Here is a 17,833-nt window from a genome sequence, read left to right on the forward strand (position 1 = left end):
GCAGGGGAACTTGTTCTGGGCTCCATTTGCCTTGCATGCATTTGCCTGCTATGTGAGCCCCCCATGCAGTCTGATGAGTCTGTGGTCAGGGTTTGGGCAGCGAGAGGTTGAGTGAAAGTAAGTCCCTTGTTGTGGATGTATGCTTCTGCCCACCAAAGGAACTCTGCCCTTAGACAAGGTATGATAGGAATCACAGTTTCCAGGTCCTGAGAATGTTGACACCAGAGACTTTTTAAGTACCACTGAAGTTTCCTCATATGCAGTCTTGCATATGGAATTAGAATGCATGAGGCCACGAACCGTAGGGCTTGCAGTATTTTCCTTGCAGATAGCTGGGTTTTGTTGGCCATTAGTTTGAAATAGTTTGTCAGATGGACCTGCTTTTCTGGAGTGAGGAATGCCATCTGGGAAGTTGTGTTCAAGCTCGCTCCCAGGAATACAATCTGTTGGCTGGGCACCATTATTTATTTTCGTTAATGGTGTATCTCAGTGAAGTTAGACATATATTTACAAATGCCAGGTGCTAAAGTAGCTATTCCTGACTGTCCGCCTAAATCAGGCAATCGTCCAAGTATGGGTAGATTTGAATATTTCTCTGCCTGCAGTATGCAATGACTGGAGCCAGGCATTTTGTGAATACTCTGGGCACAGTAGATAAGCCAAAGGAAAGTGCAGAGAATTGATACTGCATACAGCCTGCCCTGAAACGTAGATATTTCCTGCAAGACTCCCTTAAGGGGATGTGCAGATAACCTTCTTTTAAATCTAGGGTGACTAACCAGGCATCCATGGCTAGCATATGAAGAAGCTGTTGCAGTGTAAGCATTTTGAATTTTGGGACTACCAGAAAGGTGTTGAGGATTGATAGATCCAGGATCGGGCAGCAACAGCTCTCTTTTCTAGGCACCAGGAACAGTCTGGAGTCGAAACCCTGTCCCCTTTGTTCTACTGGAACAGGTTGAATAGCCCTACTATGGAGAAGGGAAAGTACTTGCTTTTGAGCCTCTGCCCACTGGTTTGGAAGAAGGTCTGGCACCCCACTTGGTGTTGGCAGTGAGTGGAAGTAGAATCTGTATTCCCTGGGATACAAAGTTTAGAACCCATTGGTCCTGAGTAATGGACATCTAGTTTTTTGCATGAAGGGCGAGTTTTCCTCCTACGGGTGCAAGTACTTGGGCATGGCTTGGAAGTTTAATTGGAAAGTCAGTGTCAACTTTTTCCATAAGGGGGTGGCTTACCACTCCCTGGTTTTCAGGTGGAAACCCTTCATTGTTTAGATCTCTGCATACCCTGAGAGTGTAGTCTTGGTGGTCTGTTTTCCCTGGGTTTGGACTGAAGGCCTGAGGGGGACTGGAAAGTACCAGTTTTTTGAAGGCCACTGCCTACTAAATCTAGGTGGCTGCATAGATTTAACTTTTCCCTCCATCTTTTTAAGAAACTCTTCTGCTTTACTGCCAAACACTCCTGATTTAATGGAGCATCTAGTAATTTTGCTTTGACATGGTCAGGTAAGACTTGTTCTTTTAGCCAAGCATGCCTTCTCAGTACAGATCCAGTGACAGCAGACCTGCAAGATGCTTCTAAGGCATCAAACCCACATTGCAAAGTAAGTCTGCTAACTTGGTTTGCAGAATGCATTAACTATGGTAAATCTTTATTTTCGGCACAATCTGGAAGTAACACCATTTTTTGTTTAAATAGTTCCATAATATGTTGCTGGTACTTCAACATGTGAAACTGGTAATTCAAAGCCTTGATGGCAAGAGATGCAGAGGTATATACCTTCTTACCCCATCTGTCTAAAGCTCTAGAATCTCTGTCTGAAGGGGTAGGGTTTTTGGCTGTAGTAGCCTTAATGCCTTTAAGTCCATGGGAAATGGTCTCTGGATCTGCAGTAGGATTCTTAAAATCAGTCAGCTTTTCTATGAGCTGGTGGTTAAGTGTCAGGAGTAAGATTGGATTCCATGAAGGCATCATCTACAATATCCAGGACAGGGGGTATAGCTAGAGGCCTGTGCTGAGGCAAATCCAAAAATTCCTCGAGTCTCTTTTTGGACTGAGGATAGTACTGGTATTCAGAGCGGAAATGCTCTCCTAAGGTATGCAAGGTTTCACCAAAAGAAAAATCCTCTGGAGGGGAGGCAGAGTGAATGCATTCCTCTGCATCTGTATCCTCATAGGTAGATAAAGTTATGTCCTGGTAATCAGAAGGGTCAGTCATCGGACTCCTGGTCTGTAGAATCAAAAGGAAATTCAATTCTTTGTCTTTTATATCAGGGGAAGGCTGGCTTCCCCTAATTAGAGTAATAAAGTCTTCAGCCATTCCAAGTATTTGTTTTTGTGACATGAGAGCTTGAGCATGCGCTTTGGACATCTGTTTTGTAGGCGTAGTGCGAACTCTGGGCCTGAGCAACTCAGTAGATTTAGTTAAAAATTAAGATGTCAGTTTAATACCAAAATCAGTAGGACAAAATACACCCCTCAGAAGCGGGTGCCTGCACAGTGGCTCCAGACCCATCCAAGGTAGAGAAATCCGCAGGTTTCATAGTCGAAGAAGCATCTCAGACTCCAAATGGTTCTCAGCAGAGAGCATCTGTTCCAAGCTCCAAGCTCCTCCCCCTAACCATAATACACCACCATCTCCTATCTTCCCTCAGATAGAGTTTGCTGCAACTATACATATTAGCAAATCTGTATAAGCAGGCATCAGGGGCTACAAAGGTGCTTCACTGAATACCGGCGGACTGGCGAATACATTAAGGAAGCGTCGTCGGCAGTTTTTGACCTATGCTGTCTGTCTTTGGGCTTTTTCAGAAGACCAGTAGTCGGATGGCTTACTGAAGTCATTTCAGAAAACAGAGAACGAGTGCGAAAGAATTTAGCTACAAAAACAGCCCGAAGAATGGTTCAGGCATTAAACGAGGCACAAAACCAACAGCGAGGGACATCGTGGTCTGGGCATAAACAGGTAACACAGTAAGAATGAAAATCTGAGGCATTTGGTTTCCACAGGCAAGACAACTGTTAACTTTTTCTGACATCGGTTAGAGCAAGAAAAAAGAATCCCCAACGGGATACTTAGCTTTAGAAGACTTCCGGTTTGAAATTCGAAAAAAAAAGAAGTTATGTACTCACCATAACATTCCATCTGAGTAGTTGTACTTCATTTTTCTGCAACCTGTGGGTATACGATCTGTATCGGATCCGAGCCGGCAACTTTTTTCTAGCATCTGTTCCAAGCTCCGAGCTCCTCCCCCTAACCATAATACACCACCATCTCCTATCTTCCCTCAGATAGAGTTTGCTGCAACTATACATATTAGCAACTCAACTAAGGGGGACGGAGGGTGGGAAGGTTGTAGAAAATGAAGTATAACAACTTGGATGGAACGTTATGGTGAGTACATAACTTCTTTATCTGAAGTAGTTAACTTCATTTTATCTGCAACCTGTGGGACAGAGTCCCCAGCTGCACAACAAATCCTGGGAGGCCCTCATGGAAGGATATTCCTGTGCACCACAGAGCCAAAGGATGCTCTCCCTCTGGAAATCAGATCTAATTTGTAATGGGAGATGAAAGTATGAGAATTTGCCCAAGTTGCTGCTGCGCAAATGTCATCCAAAGGAACCTTAGACCAAAACCCAGCGGAAGTCGCCATGGATCTGGTAGAATGAGCTTTAATCAAACCAGAAGGAGATAACCACTTAGCTTCGCAAATGTGTAGGATGCAAAGAGTGATCCATATGGCTAAAGAAAACTTGGAAACGGCCTTACCCGAACGACGTTTGGAAAATGAGACGTAACTGGTCGGACTTACGGAAAGATTGTGTTCTATGAAGGTAGAAACAAAGATGTCTACGAACATCTAACAAATGAAGTTTGTATTCCCCTTAGTTCTAAAAATTTAGAAAGAACACGGGTAGATTAACTGCTTGGTTTATATTTGATTGATATGCCACTTTGGGTAAAAATGAAGGATTCGTACGGAGAGAGACCCTGCCTTTATGGAAAACCAAATAAGGAGGTACGGCAGACAAAGCCTGCAGCTCAGAGACCCACCTAGCAGACTTAATAGCCACTAGGAAGGCTGTCTTCCAAGACAAAAACTTTAGATCCTCTGATGCAGCAGGTTCAAAAGGAGGAGATACTAATGACTGGAGAACCAAAAGTGAGATCCCAAGGAGGAACCGAATCTTTGATGGGAGGACGCAGAAGAAAGGTGCCTTTTAAAAAGCCTAGAGGAGGCGAGTGCAATCTTATTTTCACATGCATGGAAATTAGAAAAGGCTGCCAGCTGTACTTTCACCGTGGAGGAGCTGGCTCCTTACTGAAAAATACTAGTTAAGAATTCCAGCACCGCTGGAACAGGGGCTGTAAAAGGATCCAGGTTTGAGGCCCAGACAGAGAAACATCTCCATTTACTGCGATAGACCTTCCTAGTGGAATCTTTAAGAGAGGCCACTAGTATGGATTTTACATGGGATGAAAGACCAGGACTCCTGACAATCAAGGAAAAGTACAGTTGTGTACACTTAACATAAATGTAGATGTTAGAGTGTATTCACTGCTGCAGTCATTACATTTGGGTAATCTGCTTGCAGGTTGCCCTCAGTCGGCCTGATTAACAAAGTCTTGGGCCCTGCATCGGTTGCTGTCCCTTCTTCCATGAAGTCAGGTCATCAGGGGTATAAAGCATGCAGCCGATGCCATTACTTCAGTTTTTCTTGCCCCAGATGTCAGGTGCCACCCTAATGGGAAGCAATTAAACATAAAAACACAAAGGTATACCTCCAACAAAAAAGCACATACACTAAAAAGTATTTTAAGCATAGTAAAGGAAAGTAGAGGTATAGCCAAAAGAAGTAAGGGGGCAGGAAGGAGGGTAACCAGGACTGCAACAGAGAATACACTAACATTTACATTTATGGTAAGTGTACACTACTGTACTATGTTCTTCGTGTTTCACTGCTGCAGTCATTACATTAGGGTAGACTCCCAAAGCTATGGTTGGGAGGAGGAGTTTAAATAGCATTACGGCCAGCTATAAGGCCCTGCAAGACTGCAGTGGCGAAGCCAGCTCTGGATTTAGAGAAAATTGGCACATTATAATGCTTAGTGAAAGTATGTACAGAACTCCAGGTAGCAGCTTCTAGGATGTCCCTGGTAGGAACGCCTCTGAGAAAGGCTGTAGAAGTAAATGCAGCTCTGGTGGAGTCAGGTCTGATCCCCTGGAGGATAGGTTTTCTATGGTGCTTATAGCAGAAATGAATGCAATGGCTTATCCATTAAGAAATGGTTCATTTTGAAATAGCCTTCCCCTCTGCCCCTGCAGCAAATGCTACCAGCAGTAGTTCAGGTTTTCTTTGAGGTTTAGTCCTGTCAAAGTAAAACCCAAGTTGTCGGTGCACATCCAAGGAATGCAGTGTCCATTCCCCTTTGTTCTGTGCATTAGGAAAGAAGGTTGGCAAACAAATGGACTGATTAAGAGCCACACTGGATACCACCTTGGGCATGAAGGATGGACTGGTTCTGAGTGAAACACTGTCCGCATGAAAGTTGATGAAAGGCACCACTGCCATAAGGGCCTGTAATTCAGATACCCTTCTAGCTGAAGTGATTGCTAAAAGAAAGCAGTTTTCCAAGAAAGAAATTTTAAGTCTGCAGTAGCAGCTGGCTCGAAAGGAGGTAGAGTGAGTTTCTCCCAATACAAAGTTAAGGTCCCAGGGCTGGGGTTGGAGCTCTCCTGGGTGGTGTCAAATTTTTGGCCCCTCTGAGGAACTGCTTGAGCAGTGGATGAGAGAAGAGGGGAGGTTCTGTGTTATAATGAGCTGAAACGGCTGAGGCATGGATTTTAATGGAGGAAAAAGTCAGGCCCTTGTGAAGCATCTCCGTTAAGTATTGTAAAATCTGAGGTAAATTGGGCGCTGCTGTGCGCGTCCCTTGAGATTGGTTCCAGGCACAGAATCTTTTCCATTTTTCAGTATAAGATTTTCTAGTACTAGGCCTCCTTGCCTCTAAGATGACATCCATCACATGTTTGCTGAGGGATGGTAAGGGAGAGTTTAAATAATTAGCCAGGCTGCAAGGTTCAGTGTTGGAAGCTGAGGGTGCAGAATCTGGTTCTACTGCTGCGACAGCAGGGAAGGAGTCTGAGGCAGGTGCCAATGGAGATAAGGGACACTACGCAGAAGGGGGTACCAGTGTTGGCGGGGCCAGTCTGGAGCAATCAAAATCATCCTTGGTTTGTTCTGTTTGATTTTTAGTAGTACTTTGGAGAGCAGAGGCAGCGGGGAAAAGGCATAGACTGTTAGGTTTTTCCAGCTGAAGGAAAGAGCATCCACTTTCCAGGCTTGTTTGTGGGGAGTCCTTGTGCAAAATTTGTCCAATTGGTATTTCTGGGGTGAGGCAAACAGGTCTATATCTGGGCTCCCCCATTCGCTTGTCAACATGCTGAAAATCCTTGGTTCCAGTTTCCACTCGTGTGGTTCCTTGAGGTTTCTGCTTAGTCTGTCTGCCACTATTTAATTTTCCTGGCAGGAATTGAGCTTGTAGGTGCACTTGGTAGCTCAAGGCGGTGTTCAACAATGCCATGGCTAGTCTGCAGAGGGGGTAAAAATGTGTACCCCCCTGCTTGTTTATGTACCACATAACCATGGTGTTGTCCGTCTTTACCATTAGTTGTCCAGGAAGAATGTAGTCCTTGAAGGCTGTCAGAGCATACTGTACAGCTAACATTTCTTTTTGATTGATATGCAGGTGCATTTGACTTTGGTTCCATTTGCCCTGAATGCACTTCCCTGCCACGTGAGCCCCCCATGCATAGTCTGATGCATCTGTTAGGTTTGGGCAGCAGGGGGTGGTGTGAACGGTAGTCCTTTGTTTTGGTGGCAGGCCTCTGCCCACCAAAAGAACTCTAGGCATAGGCAAGGTATGATAGGAATCATTGCTTCTAGGCTGTGAGAATGTTGACTCCATAGGCTTTTTAGATACCACTGTAGTTTCCTCATATGCAGTCTTGCATATGGAATTAGAAGAATGCAGGAGGCCATGAACCCCAAGGCTTGCAGTATTTGTCTTGCAGACAGCAGGGTTTTTGTGGCCACTTGTTTAAAGTAGGTTGTCAAATGAATTTGCTTTTCTGGCGTGAGGCAAGCCATCTGGGAAGTTGTATTCAAGCTTGCTCCCAGGAATGTAATTTGTTGACAGGGCACCAGTTGTGATTTCTTTTTGTTTATGGTGTACCCCAAACAAGTTAGAATCCTTTTACAAAGGCCAGATGATCTAAACGTATGTCCTGGCTTTCTGCCTGAATTAGACAATCGTCCAGGTATGGGTATATTTGAATACGTCTTTGCCTGCAAAATGCAATAAATGGAGCTATGCACTTTGTGAATACCTTAGGCGCAGTAGATAAGCCACAGGCCAGTGCAAAGAACAGAAAGTGTGTGTAGCCTGCTTTGAAGCATAGGTATCTTCTGCAAGATTCCCAGATTGGGATGTGCAGGTATTCTTCTTTTAAATCTAGTTTTGCCAACCAGGCATCTTTGCCTAGCATAGGAAGTAATTTAAGAGTCAGCATCTTGAATTTTGGAATCTCCAGAAAGGTGTTTAGAGTAGACAGGTCCGGGACAGGACGCCATGATTTGTCTTTTCTGGGTACCAGGAAAAGTCTAGAGTAGAAACCTTGTCCCTTTTCCTCTTCTGGTACCAGTTGAATAGCCCCCATGCTTAGGAGAGAAAGTACTTATTTTTGAGCCTCTGCTCACTGATTTGGGGGTAGGTCCGGCCACCCATTTTGCGTTGGCAACATATGAAAGTGAAATATGTATCACTGGGACACTATTTAAAACCCATTTGTCCTGGGTAATGAGTTCCCAGTTCTTTGCATGAAGAGCAATCTTTCCCCCCCAAAGGGGCAGTCAGAAGATAAGTGCTTGGAAATGTTAAAAGGAATTCATTAAGACAGTTTACCATAGGGGGGGGTCTTGTTATTCACAGACTTGGAAGTAGAGGGCCCCCACTGCTTAGTTCTGCGAGTCCCCTGGGAATGAAACCTGGGGGGTTTGCTCTGTCTGGGTTTGCCTTGAGAAGACCTGGAAGGGGCTGGAAAGGACCAATTCTTAGAGGGCCAGTGTCTACTAAATCTAGGAGGCTGAACTTGTAAATAATCTAACAGTTTACACACATTTAGCTTTATCTTCTATCTTTTTAAGAACTTCTTCAGCCTTGTTGCCACAAACAGGCGGTCCTGACTTAAAGCAGCATCCAACAATTTAGCTTTAACATGATCAGGCAAAGATTCCTCCTTAAGCCAAGCATGCCTTCTAAGCACAGACCCAGTAACAGCAGCCCTGCAAGAGGCCTCTAATTAATCAAAACCACACTGCAAAGTACGTTTTCCAACTTGTTCAGCAGAAAGCATTAAATCCTGCAAGTCTATTTTCCACAGAGTCAGGAATCAACATCATTTTCTGTTTAAGCAGTCCAATAACATGTTGCTGATATTTTAACATAAGAAATTGGCAGTTTAAAGCTCTAATGGTAAAGGTTGCTGAAGTATAAACCTTTTTACCCCATCTATCCAGCACCCTGGAGTCTATCAGAAGGGGTAGGACTTTCAGCAGTAGAAGCCTTAATGCCCTTGGGCCCCTGTGAAATAGTCTCTGGATCTGCAATAGGATTTTTGAAAAGGAACTTGTGGGACTCAGGGACCCTGTAGTATCAGTCAGGTTTACTGGGAGAAGGAGGCAGGGAATCAGGGGCCAAACTGGATTCCGAGAAAGCATCATCAACAATGTCTAGTACAAGAGGAAAAGCCAAAAGCCCATGCTGATGTAGGAGAAGGAAATCCCCTAAGCCTCTTTTTTGAATCAGAAAATTCCTGGCTTTCCCAGTGAAAATGCTCCCTTAAGAGTATGTAAGGTTTCCCCAAAAGAAAAATCCTCAGGAGGGGAAGCAGAGGGAATAGAATCCTCTGCATCAGAATCCTCATAAGTAGATAAGAACAAATCCAGGTTATCAGAAGTCAGAAAAAAAAGAATCCTGATCAGAAGATTCATAGTCAAGCTTAGCACTAGACCTCTTAAAAGGTGGGGGGAAGGGGGGGGGGGTTGGCTACACCTGATTAGATCTTCAGCCATTTTTATGATTTGTTTTTTAGGCATAGAGGCCTGAGCATGTGGCCTGGGCGTTGTTTTTTTTAGACATGGATCGAGATTTAGGCCCAAGTAATGAAGGAGGCGTGGATTTAATATGCAAATCCGTAGGCCTGAATACACCCTCAGAAGACTGTGCCTGCACAGCGGCTCCGGACCCATCCAAGGAAGAGACATCCGCGGGTTCCATACTTGAAGTATCTTGCGGCATACCAGTCTCCGAATGGGCCTCAGTAGAGGCCTGCAAATAAGTAGCGGATATCAGGGGCTGCGAAAGCGCCTGAGTACGGGCGAACTGGCGACTGGCTTAGGAGAAGCGTCGTCAGCAGTTTTGGACCTTGGCGGCCTCTCTATCTTTGTTTTTTTTTGGAATCCCAGTAGTCGGATGGCTAACTGACTACCTTTCTGGATAATTAAACAGAGAACCGAAACATTTAGAGGCAAAAATATACAGACGATGGACAGTGCGTTGATTAAATAAAACACAAAATCAACAGAAAGGTACATCATGGTCAGGGCCTAGACAAGGAATACAGTACAAATGAAAATCTTTATGAGGTATTTGCTTTCCACAAGTAACGCAATTATTAACTTTTACTGACATCGGTAAAGAGCAAGAAAAAGTTTCCCCAATGGGGTACTTAGCTTTTAGTCGAAGACTTCGGTTCTGAAACTCGAAAATTAAAATTTCAGGAGTCGGCCGACCGGTACTTGCGAACTGCTTCTGCTTCAGGCACTGCACGGCAAGAAAGACTGATGTAATGGCATCGGCCGCATGTTTTACACACCTGACGAGTCATGGAAGAAGGGACAGCAAACGATGCAGGACCCAAGACTTTGTTAATCAAGCCGACGGAGGGCAACCTGAAAGCAGATTACCCAAATGTAATGACTGCAACAGTGAAACACTAAGAACATCTGGAGCAGCCAAGCTGTCAGCTTTAGACTGTCCATATTGGGAGGGTAAGCACCCGAAGGAAGAGAAATTAGATCTGGGCAGGGATCCAGAATCCACAGAGGCACTAGAAGAAGAGACCAAAGGAAGGGGAACCAAACTTGACGAGACCAGAATGGAGCAATGAGGATCACTAGGCACCCCAGTCGACAGGCTTTCTGAAGAAACTTCAGAATGAGTGGTAAAGGAGGGTTAGTATACAGTAACCCGGGGGGCCAAGCATGGACTAGAGTGTCTCTGGGGGCGTCCCCAGGTGGGGGAATCAGAGCGAAGAACTCGCTGCACTTTGCATTGGAAGGAGATGCGAAGAGATCGCAGCAGGGCTGTCCCCATGCAAGGAATATCTCCTCCACTACTGACCGTTTCAGAAACCACTCGTACAGCATCAGAATAGCCTGACTCAATCTGTCCGCTAAAATGTCCCATCGTCCCGGGATGTGCACTGCAATCAGAAACCGACTGGTGGAAATAGCCCACTCCCATACTCTCATGGCCTCGCGACACAGAGGGTAAGATCTGGTTCCCCCCTGCTTGATATACCAGACAACAGACATGTTGTCTGACTGAACTGCAATCGTACCCTGAGGAAGGACCCTGTGAAAGGCTTCCAATGCTAAAAGCACTGCCCTCATCTCTAGAACATTTATGTGCAACTTGGTCTCTATCTGGGACTACGTGCCTTGGACTGTCCTTCCCAAACAGTACCCACCCCCACCCAAGTTGGGAGGCATCTGTGGTCACTATGGATTGGGCAGGAGATGAGACAAAAGTGCGTCCTGCTGCCACCTCCGGTGAAAGGAACCACCAAAGGAGAGATGTCCTGCAGGCGTGACTGATGCTTATCGGAAAATCCATGGGCAGGTCTAGCCAAGACCGTTGGACAGCTAGAATCCATTGAAGGACTCGCATACGGAGACATGCACAAGGGAGTATAGAAATCGAGGCAGCCATGAAGCAGAGTGCCCGAAGCACATCGCTCGCCTTTGGAAAGTTGAGGTTTGCGATTAGAGCAATATGGTACCGGAGGTGTGAGATCCTGTCTGGTGTTAAGAAAACATTTAGCTGCTAAATGTCTAGCTGTGTCCCGATGAAGTCTAAAACTTGTACTGGTTGCAAAATTTGTGAACATTGACTGTAATCCCCAGCTGATCTGCCAGGAGGAGAAAGTAATCTCGGGCCAGACACAGAAGACGCTTGGTGGATGCAGCGAAGAGCCAGTCGTCCAGGTAAGGAAATACCTGAATTCCCTGAAGCCTCAGGTGAGCTGCTACTACTGCCATTACCTTGGTGAACACCCTGGGGGCTGTGGTGAGACCAAAGAGTAGAGCTCTGAACTGGACGTGACTGGCTCCCAACCGGAAGCGAAGGAACCTCTTGGAGCTTCTGTGGACCTTGATATGGTAGTAAGCATCCTTGGTGACAGGTTCAAGGCTGACGGGTCCAAAATGGGCCTGAGGTCCCCCCGTCTTTTTTGGCACTAAAACGAACCTGGAGTAAATGCCTAATCTGGACTGGTAGAGGGGGACCGGTTCAATGGTCCGTTTATGAAGCAGCTTTGAAACCTCTAGAGCTGCGGCCTCCCTGTGAATGGGTGGGACATCCGGGAGGCATCTTGTAGCATTTGGTGGGGCAACAAATGGGATAGGGTAGCCTCTGGATATTATTTGTAGCACCCAATGATCTGCAGTTATTGACTCCCACGCCACTGGGTGCAATGGTAATCTCCCCCCGACTGCCCCCAGAGTAGGACAGTCGGGCAACTCCTCAGGGTTGCTGAGTGAGCCTGTCAGAAAAACGTTCCCTAGACCCAAAGTTCCTGGGACCCCCTCTACCTCTGGGTCAGCGTCGATCCTGTCCCCCTCTGCCTCTGGGGAAGAGTTGTCCTGAAACTCCCAGGAAAACTGTGATTTCCGGAACCACATCTTCTTTTGCCCTCTTTGGTTCCTAGAAAAAGACCGCTGAGGGTTAGGGAAGCAGATCCCAACTGCAGACAAAGTCTTCCCATCTTTTTCGTTCTGGACAAGTGTCACGTGTACTGTCTTCCTGAAAAGGGAGGAACCATCGTAGGGAGCATTAGTAAATGACGCCTTGAAAGGGTCTGCAAACTGATACAACCTGAGCCAGGCGTGATGCCACATGGCTACGCCTGTCCCAGCCACCCTAGCTGCTCCTTCCATGGCGTGGGAAAGGAGACGCATGGACGTGTTTGATACAGACTTCAGTCTCAACATTTACGTGGAAAACAGCTGTTTGACCTGCTGAATAAAGACTCTGGGGGAGACTCAGCAAAGTCCGAGACAAGATCTCACTGTAGCCTTATTACATATGCCAAATAGTTCAGTACACGGATGGAAAAGTTCGCTGAAGAGTAAACGGGCTTCCCAAACCTATCCAGCAACCTGGACTCCTTGTCCAGAGGGTGGCCTAAGGAACTCCCTTGCGCCAGTTAATTCTTGGTGGCTGCTGCGACCACCATAGCGTCAGCCAAGGTTGTCTGTCCGTGGGAGAAAATCTTGTCAGGTTGTTTAGGGATGGGCTCTACGGTGTCAGGCTGCTTCCATGCCCGTGTGGTGTTAAGGTCCACCAAGGGGTCTACTGGCAGGGACACTAAGTAGATGGGCCCATGCCAAGGCCTCCAGGAACACAGACTCATCCATAGAAGGTTTTGGGGCTGACCAACCTCCTCTCTGGCAGAGTACCTCCATGTCTCCGAAGGAGACATCTTCAGGAGGTGACCTGGTGGAACCTTCACCTAAATCCGTGTCCGTAGTGAGGGACTCAGGGGAGTCCAAGTGCCTCCTTTTGCACTTGATGTTACAGGGGGGCCCTCTTCAGTGGGTCTCTGAAGAGGAATCATGGAGCAGCAGGGGGGGGGTTCCTCAAGGGGAATAGCCTGGGGCTCCTCTGGCATGGGCTGTCCCTGAGACAAGATGAAGGGAGTCATCGCCAAATCCAGTGGAGTCTGGGTGGAATCCGAGGAGGTGGGCTGGGGTCTCAATCCCTGGGAGAGAACTCTCTCCACCACTTCGAATGGCGAAGGAGAGCGTACCTCCTTGGCACTCAGAAAAGAAGCTCTCCCCATGTCCAAAGCAAGGATCGGAACCAAAGTGAGGGTAGCCTGAGGTCCAAGGGAACGGTTCTGATCCGAAAAGTTCATAGCCGAAGATGGATCCATTCCCTCGGGTCCGACTCCTTGTCCACGGTTCCGAGAGTCACTCGGATCCGAACTGGCCGGATCAGAGAAACTCAAGGTAATGGCCAGAGTAGAGGTTGGAGGAACGGTTGGCGCCGAGCTACCAGATCCAAAGAGTCTCGGATCCAAGAATCTCAAAGCAGCCGCATGGATCGGGGAAGGAGAGATGGGGCGGAAAAAAGGCATGGCGGTCCCCCCTCCAGAAAGAGAGGGACCTGGCAAGACTCCCATCTGAATCTGGGTCTGGATGAATCTCCACATCATCCTGTCCATGTCCAAGTCAGACAGGCTCCGAGTCTATCGTGAAGAAGCAACAGACTCGTATCTGGCTGGTCTGCGCAGTAAGGGTGAGGAAGGCCTCAAATCAGAACGGCTCAGGCGAAAAACAGGGTGAGCCTAGCCTGGGAGAAGCTGGCCTCAAGGTCTTGGATTGTGGAGTAAGAAAGAATTCCCTGTCCGGAGACCTCTTGCGGGGCCTATCCCTCTTCCTTTCTTTATCCTCTCAGCGCTTTTGTCTTTCTCTCTCCCTCATCTTTATCTTTGTCTCCCCCAATGCCAGAACAAGCGGGAGTTTGAGTCCCTGTCTGCGTGGGTGGGAGTACCGGAGACCGAGGCCGTGCCAGAATCCAGCTAAGAGGCAGGGAGAAGACCCTTGGCAACTAACTTGGCCTTCCTGTCCCTGAGGGCCCTCGGGTTAAAGCCTGCACAAATAGAACACTGTTGATAAATGGGGCACTCCCAAACATATTACACACACAGAGAGCGACCATCAGCCGGTGAGAGCTTATGGCCACACACTGCACTTTTTGAAAACTGACTTAGGCTGATCAGCCATAGTCTCACACTAATAGCTACTCCCTAAACATAACACACACACGCTGAAGGGAAGTTGGCCTAGAACTACTCAGTAATAAAACAAAAGGGGGGAGGGAAGGGAAAACTAACTACCATTTGAACAAAAAAGGCAAATTTGACTACTTACTTATCCCTGAAGCTCAGAGCAAAGGAGATCACTATGCTTACTATGGCGCGGCAAATGAGATCTGAGGGAAGACAGGAGATGGTGGTGTATTACGGGTAGGGGAAGGAGCACACAGCTTGGAGCAGATGCAAAAAAAAAAAAAAAAAAAAAAAAGGCTGTCGGTTGGGATCAAATACTGATCCGTATACCCACAGGTTGCAGATAAAATTAACTACTTCAGATTGAAAATTTCAGGTAGCGGCCGGCAGGCACTTGTGAACTGCTTCTGCTTTGGGCTCCTTCTCGGCAAAAAAGACTGATGTAATGGCGTCTGCTGCATGTTTTATACCCCTGACGACCTGACATCATGGAAGAGGTGATAGGATCCGATGCAAAAATCCCAAGACTCAGGCATTCGGGCAGACTGAGGGCTACCAGCAGGCAGATAACCCAAGTGTGATGACTGCAACAGTGAAACATGAAGAACACCTGTAAATATGTTCTCAGGTGGTAAGCTACCGGCTTTTTACTTTGCTCTATCAAGTTTAATCTCCTGATTTTGCAACTCCTACAGCGTCTTTTCCTGGTATACTGACTCACTACACATGGAGATGTATAAAATCTGTAATAAGTTAAAGCACCTCAAAGGCTGAAGGGTGAGCATTCTTTTGAAGTTGTAAGACTGATAAACCTTTGCTCAACTCTAATCAACTTCAGTGGAACAAAGCAGTATAGCGAATGCTGTGAACATTTACAAACTTACACAAATTCCCATTCTCCTATAGTACGTAAATTTAAACTTTAGACCTACTCACCCCAACAGGTTCTGTGCAGACATTTACAAACCATGGTGTTCAGACCTTGTTCATTTCAACTTAGAACCTCAGACACTGTGGAATCTGAACTCCAAGAAAACACTTCAGACCTTCTACAATGTCTGCTTGTGCCCTCAATTCACTAATCCAGCAGCTTTCAAAAGAAGATCAGCCTTACTAACTAGAGTTATTAGAATGAAAAAGCAAAAGATCCCCCAACTCTTTTTGCTCAAATAACTACCTGGATGTTTGGGGGGAGGGGGGGCCCCACAGGCCAGCCTGTAGTGGACTTTAAAGCGCTTATAAGTTTCTCAAAAATGATGTCAACGAGCAGGGAGCTCTAAAACAGAGTTTCACTTCCCTAATAATTTTCTCCATATTCCCAGTCTCGTCTCCAGGATAAACTTGCCTTTTACATCCAAAAGTGAGCACTCAGTTGCTCGTATACCACAAGTGTTGGCAAGGCTGACTGCATTACGGACTCAAACATATGTGCAAAGGACTGTGAAATATCTGCAACTGGGGCATTACAGTGGCATTAAATCATGCTCCATAAGATAAGAGGCTAAACCTGCAAAGTTCTACCATGCATACATTTGCCAATTATATGGTCTCGCCACTAAAGCCCTGATGGTGGATGTACCCAGATGACCCTTGTAACTGTAGGTCATGAGTCCAGACAGATGTATGGATGTCCTAGTATATATAGTTGCTGATACAGAGCGTAAGCACCGTGCTTTGGCCAACAGCCAAGACAGACAACTTTATGACAACAAGTTGGTCTTAAGTGTGCTCTACTCACCTGGAAGACTGGGGGTGGATAAATAGGGTTCTCGCACGACAATGTGTGCAGAGGTACAACACTGAAGACCACTGCAACCCCTCATTACTTTAACTCAAGGGCATAACAATCTACAGCAGCACAACCATCCTAGCCGATACACATACACAGGTTCTTGGACAGCAACATGTTAGACGGACATGAAGACCATATGGTGTACATTCTGTCACAGCACACTAGAAGGGGATACTCAATGTGTCAATTCCACCAACATCAGCATGCCCTCTCCACAACTGCAAAGTCTGATCCACTTCCATAGAGAAAAGCCTTTCCTACAACCAATTCCCATCTATAAAAGACTGAAATTCGAATTATGTAACTGCTTTCACATCATTACTACATCCAGAATCTGAAGAAGCGTACAACGCAAAAAAAAAAAAATCACTAACCCTCCCAGTGACAACTTCAAATGTTTTTCAAACAAAATCCTGCCTTTCACAGCCAATTACTAAACACATCCTAACCCATGACAATCCAAGCACAAGTTAATTACACAAGAAAAAGCAAAAGGCTAAATGTTTTTCACATTTCCACAAACACTTACCTCACTGGACTCTTATCCTTTCGAAATGGACTCCTACTTCTGGAACGTCTTCTGAAAAATAACAAACATTTTAAAAAGTGCATTTCATACCAATAACTTTTGAGTGTTCAATCGTATAAATAATGAAATACCTTAACTTGATAGGAGGAAAGCCAATTTTCCCACGGAAGCTGCTGTTAAACTTTGGTGGACCAGAACTACACACAAAAAAGCAAATTAAATATGTATGAAAATTCTAGTTTAAGATCATGACAACTTTTCAGTTACTCACAAATGCAAAGGGGAGTTAAAGATTTTCAGAGATTTTAGTACAGCTGTAAAATACAAAAAAAAAAACACAGTTGTGTGAAAGCTTACCATAACCATAGATGCCCATCTCTTCCATGTTGCAGTATTCTTAGTGTGGGATTCTCTACCTCAGGCGACCCCGAACACTAGCTCCTATACAAAACCTTAAGCCTGGTGGCTGTAGGTGCGTGGGAAATCATACGAAGGGCCACAAACCAGGGACCTTAAATGTGACAACTGCAAGCACAGACCTCAGAACTTAATTGCCCAGTTGAATAGTCCAGTAGTATGAAAGCCAAATATTGCCCACAAGTGTTAAGTGCCACTGGCTGGCTAGTCTAACCCTAGTCTAGGTGGTACTCCAGGGTGCCGTCTAGACAGATCAAAAGGAACAAAAGGGGATAGGATGGGGGGGGGGGGTTCTGCAACATGGAAGAGGAGGACATCTAGAAAATCCTTCCATGTGGCCCACCTAATCACAAAAGGGTTCGCATCCAGATCAATAGAGGTCATTGTACCCACCTACTCACTCATCAGACCCATCAGAGTGTAAAATACCCCATTTGGGATGCATCTTACAAGACATCTGCAACAGCTGGAAAGACCACAGAAAAACCTCACCAAGAGGATTACTGGCCTCAAATAGATGCTCTATGTAGCTCGACTGAAGAAATTCCAGCTGTACTCAGTTGCATACCGCCTACTCAGAGGTGATCTCTGCCTGACATACAAGGCCATGTCCAACCCAGAAGCTCCACCTAAAGAAAACCATATCCCCTCAAGTCACACGCTCTAGGGATCTAAACCTCACCTCAACAATAAACAGGACATGCTGGAGGGATAGATTCCTGCCCCAGAGACTTCCCATGCTTTGGAAAGTAAAGTTGTGTACACTTAACATAAATGCAGATGTTTGAGTGTATTCACTGTTGCAGTCATTACATTTGGGTAATCTACTGGCAGGTTGCCCTCATTCGGCCTGAATAACAAAGTCTTGGGTCCTGCGTCGGTTGCAGTCTCCTCTTCCATGACGACAGGTCGTCAGGAGTATAAAACATGCAGCCGACACCATTTTATTCA

The 17,833-nt window shown here is 46.0% G+C and overlaps 1 protein-coding gene across 1 annotated transcript in view; it reads right to left on the reverse strand.

Moving 5' to 3' along the window:
• Positions 1–17,833, reverse strand: part of RBM39 (RNA binding motif protein 39) — a 1,247,463-nt gene that overhangs the window by 837,782 nt on the left and 391,848 nt on the right. Inside the window, exons 5-6 of the mRNA XM_044090163.1 lie at positions 16,597–16,662; positions 16,466–16,516 (exon numbers count right to left, since the gene is read on the reverse strand). Of these exons, the coding sequence (XP_043946098.1) occupies positions 16,466–16,516; positions 16,597–16,662 (117 nt within the window). The remainder of the gene's footprint in view (positions 1–16,465; positions 16,517–16,596; positions 16,663–17,833) is intronic.

Source organism: Protopterus annectens, chromosome 12.part0 (assembly GCF_019279795.1).
Source record: "Protopterus annectens isolate FY-2018-M chromosome 12.part0, PAN1.0, whole genome shotgun sequence".
In the NCBI taxonomy this organism is placed as follows: Eukaryota; Metazoa; Chordata; order Ceratodontiformes; family Protopteridae; genus Protopterus; species Protopterus annectens.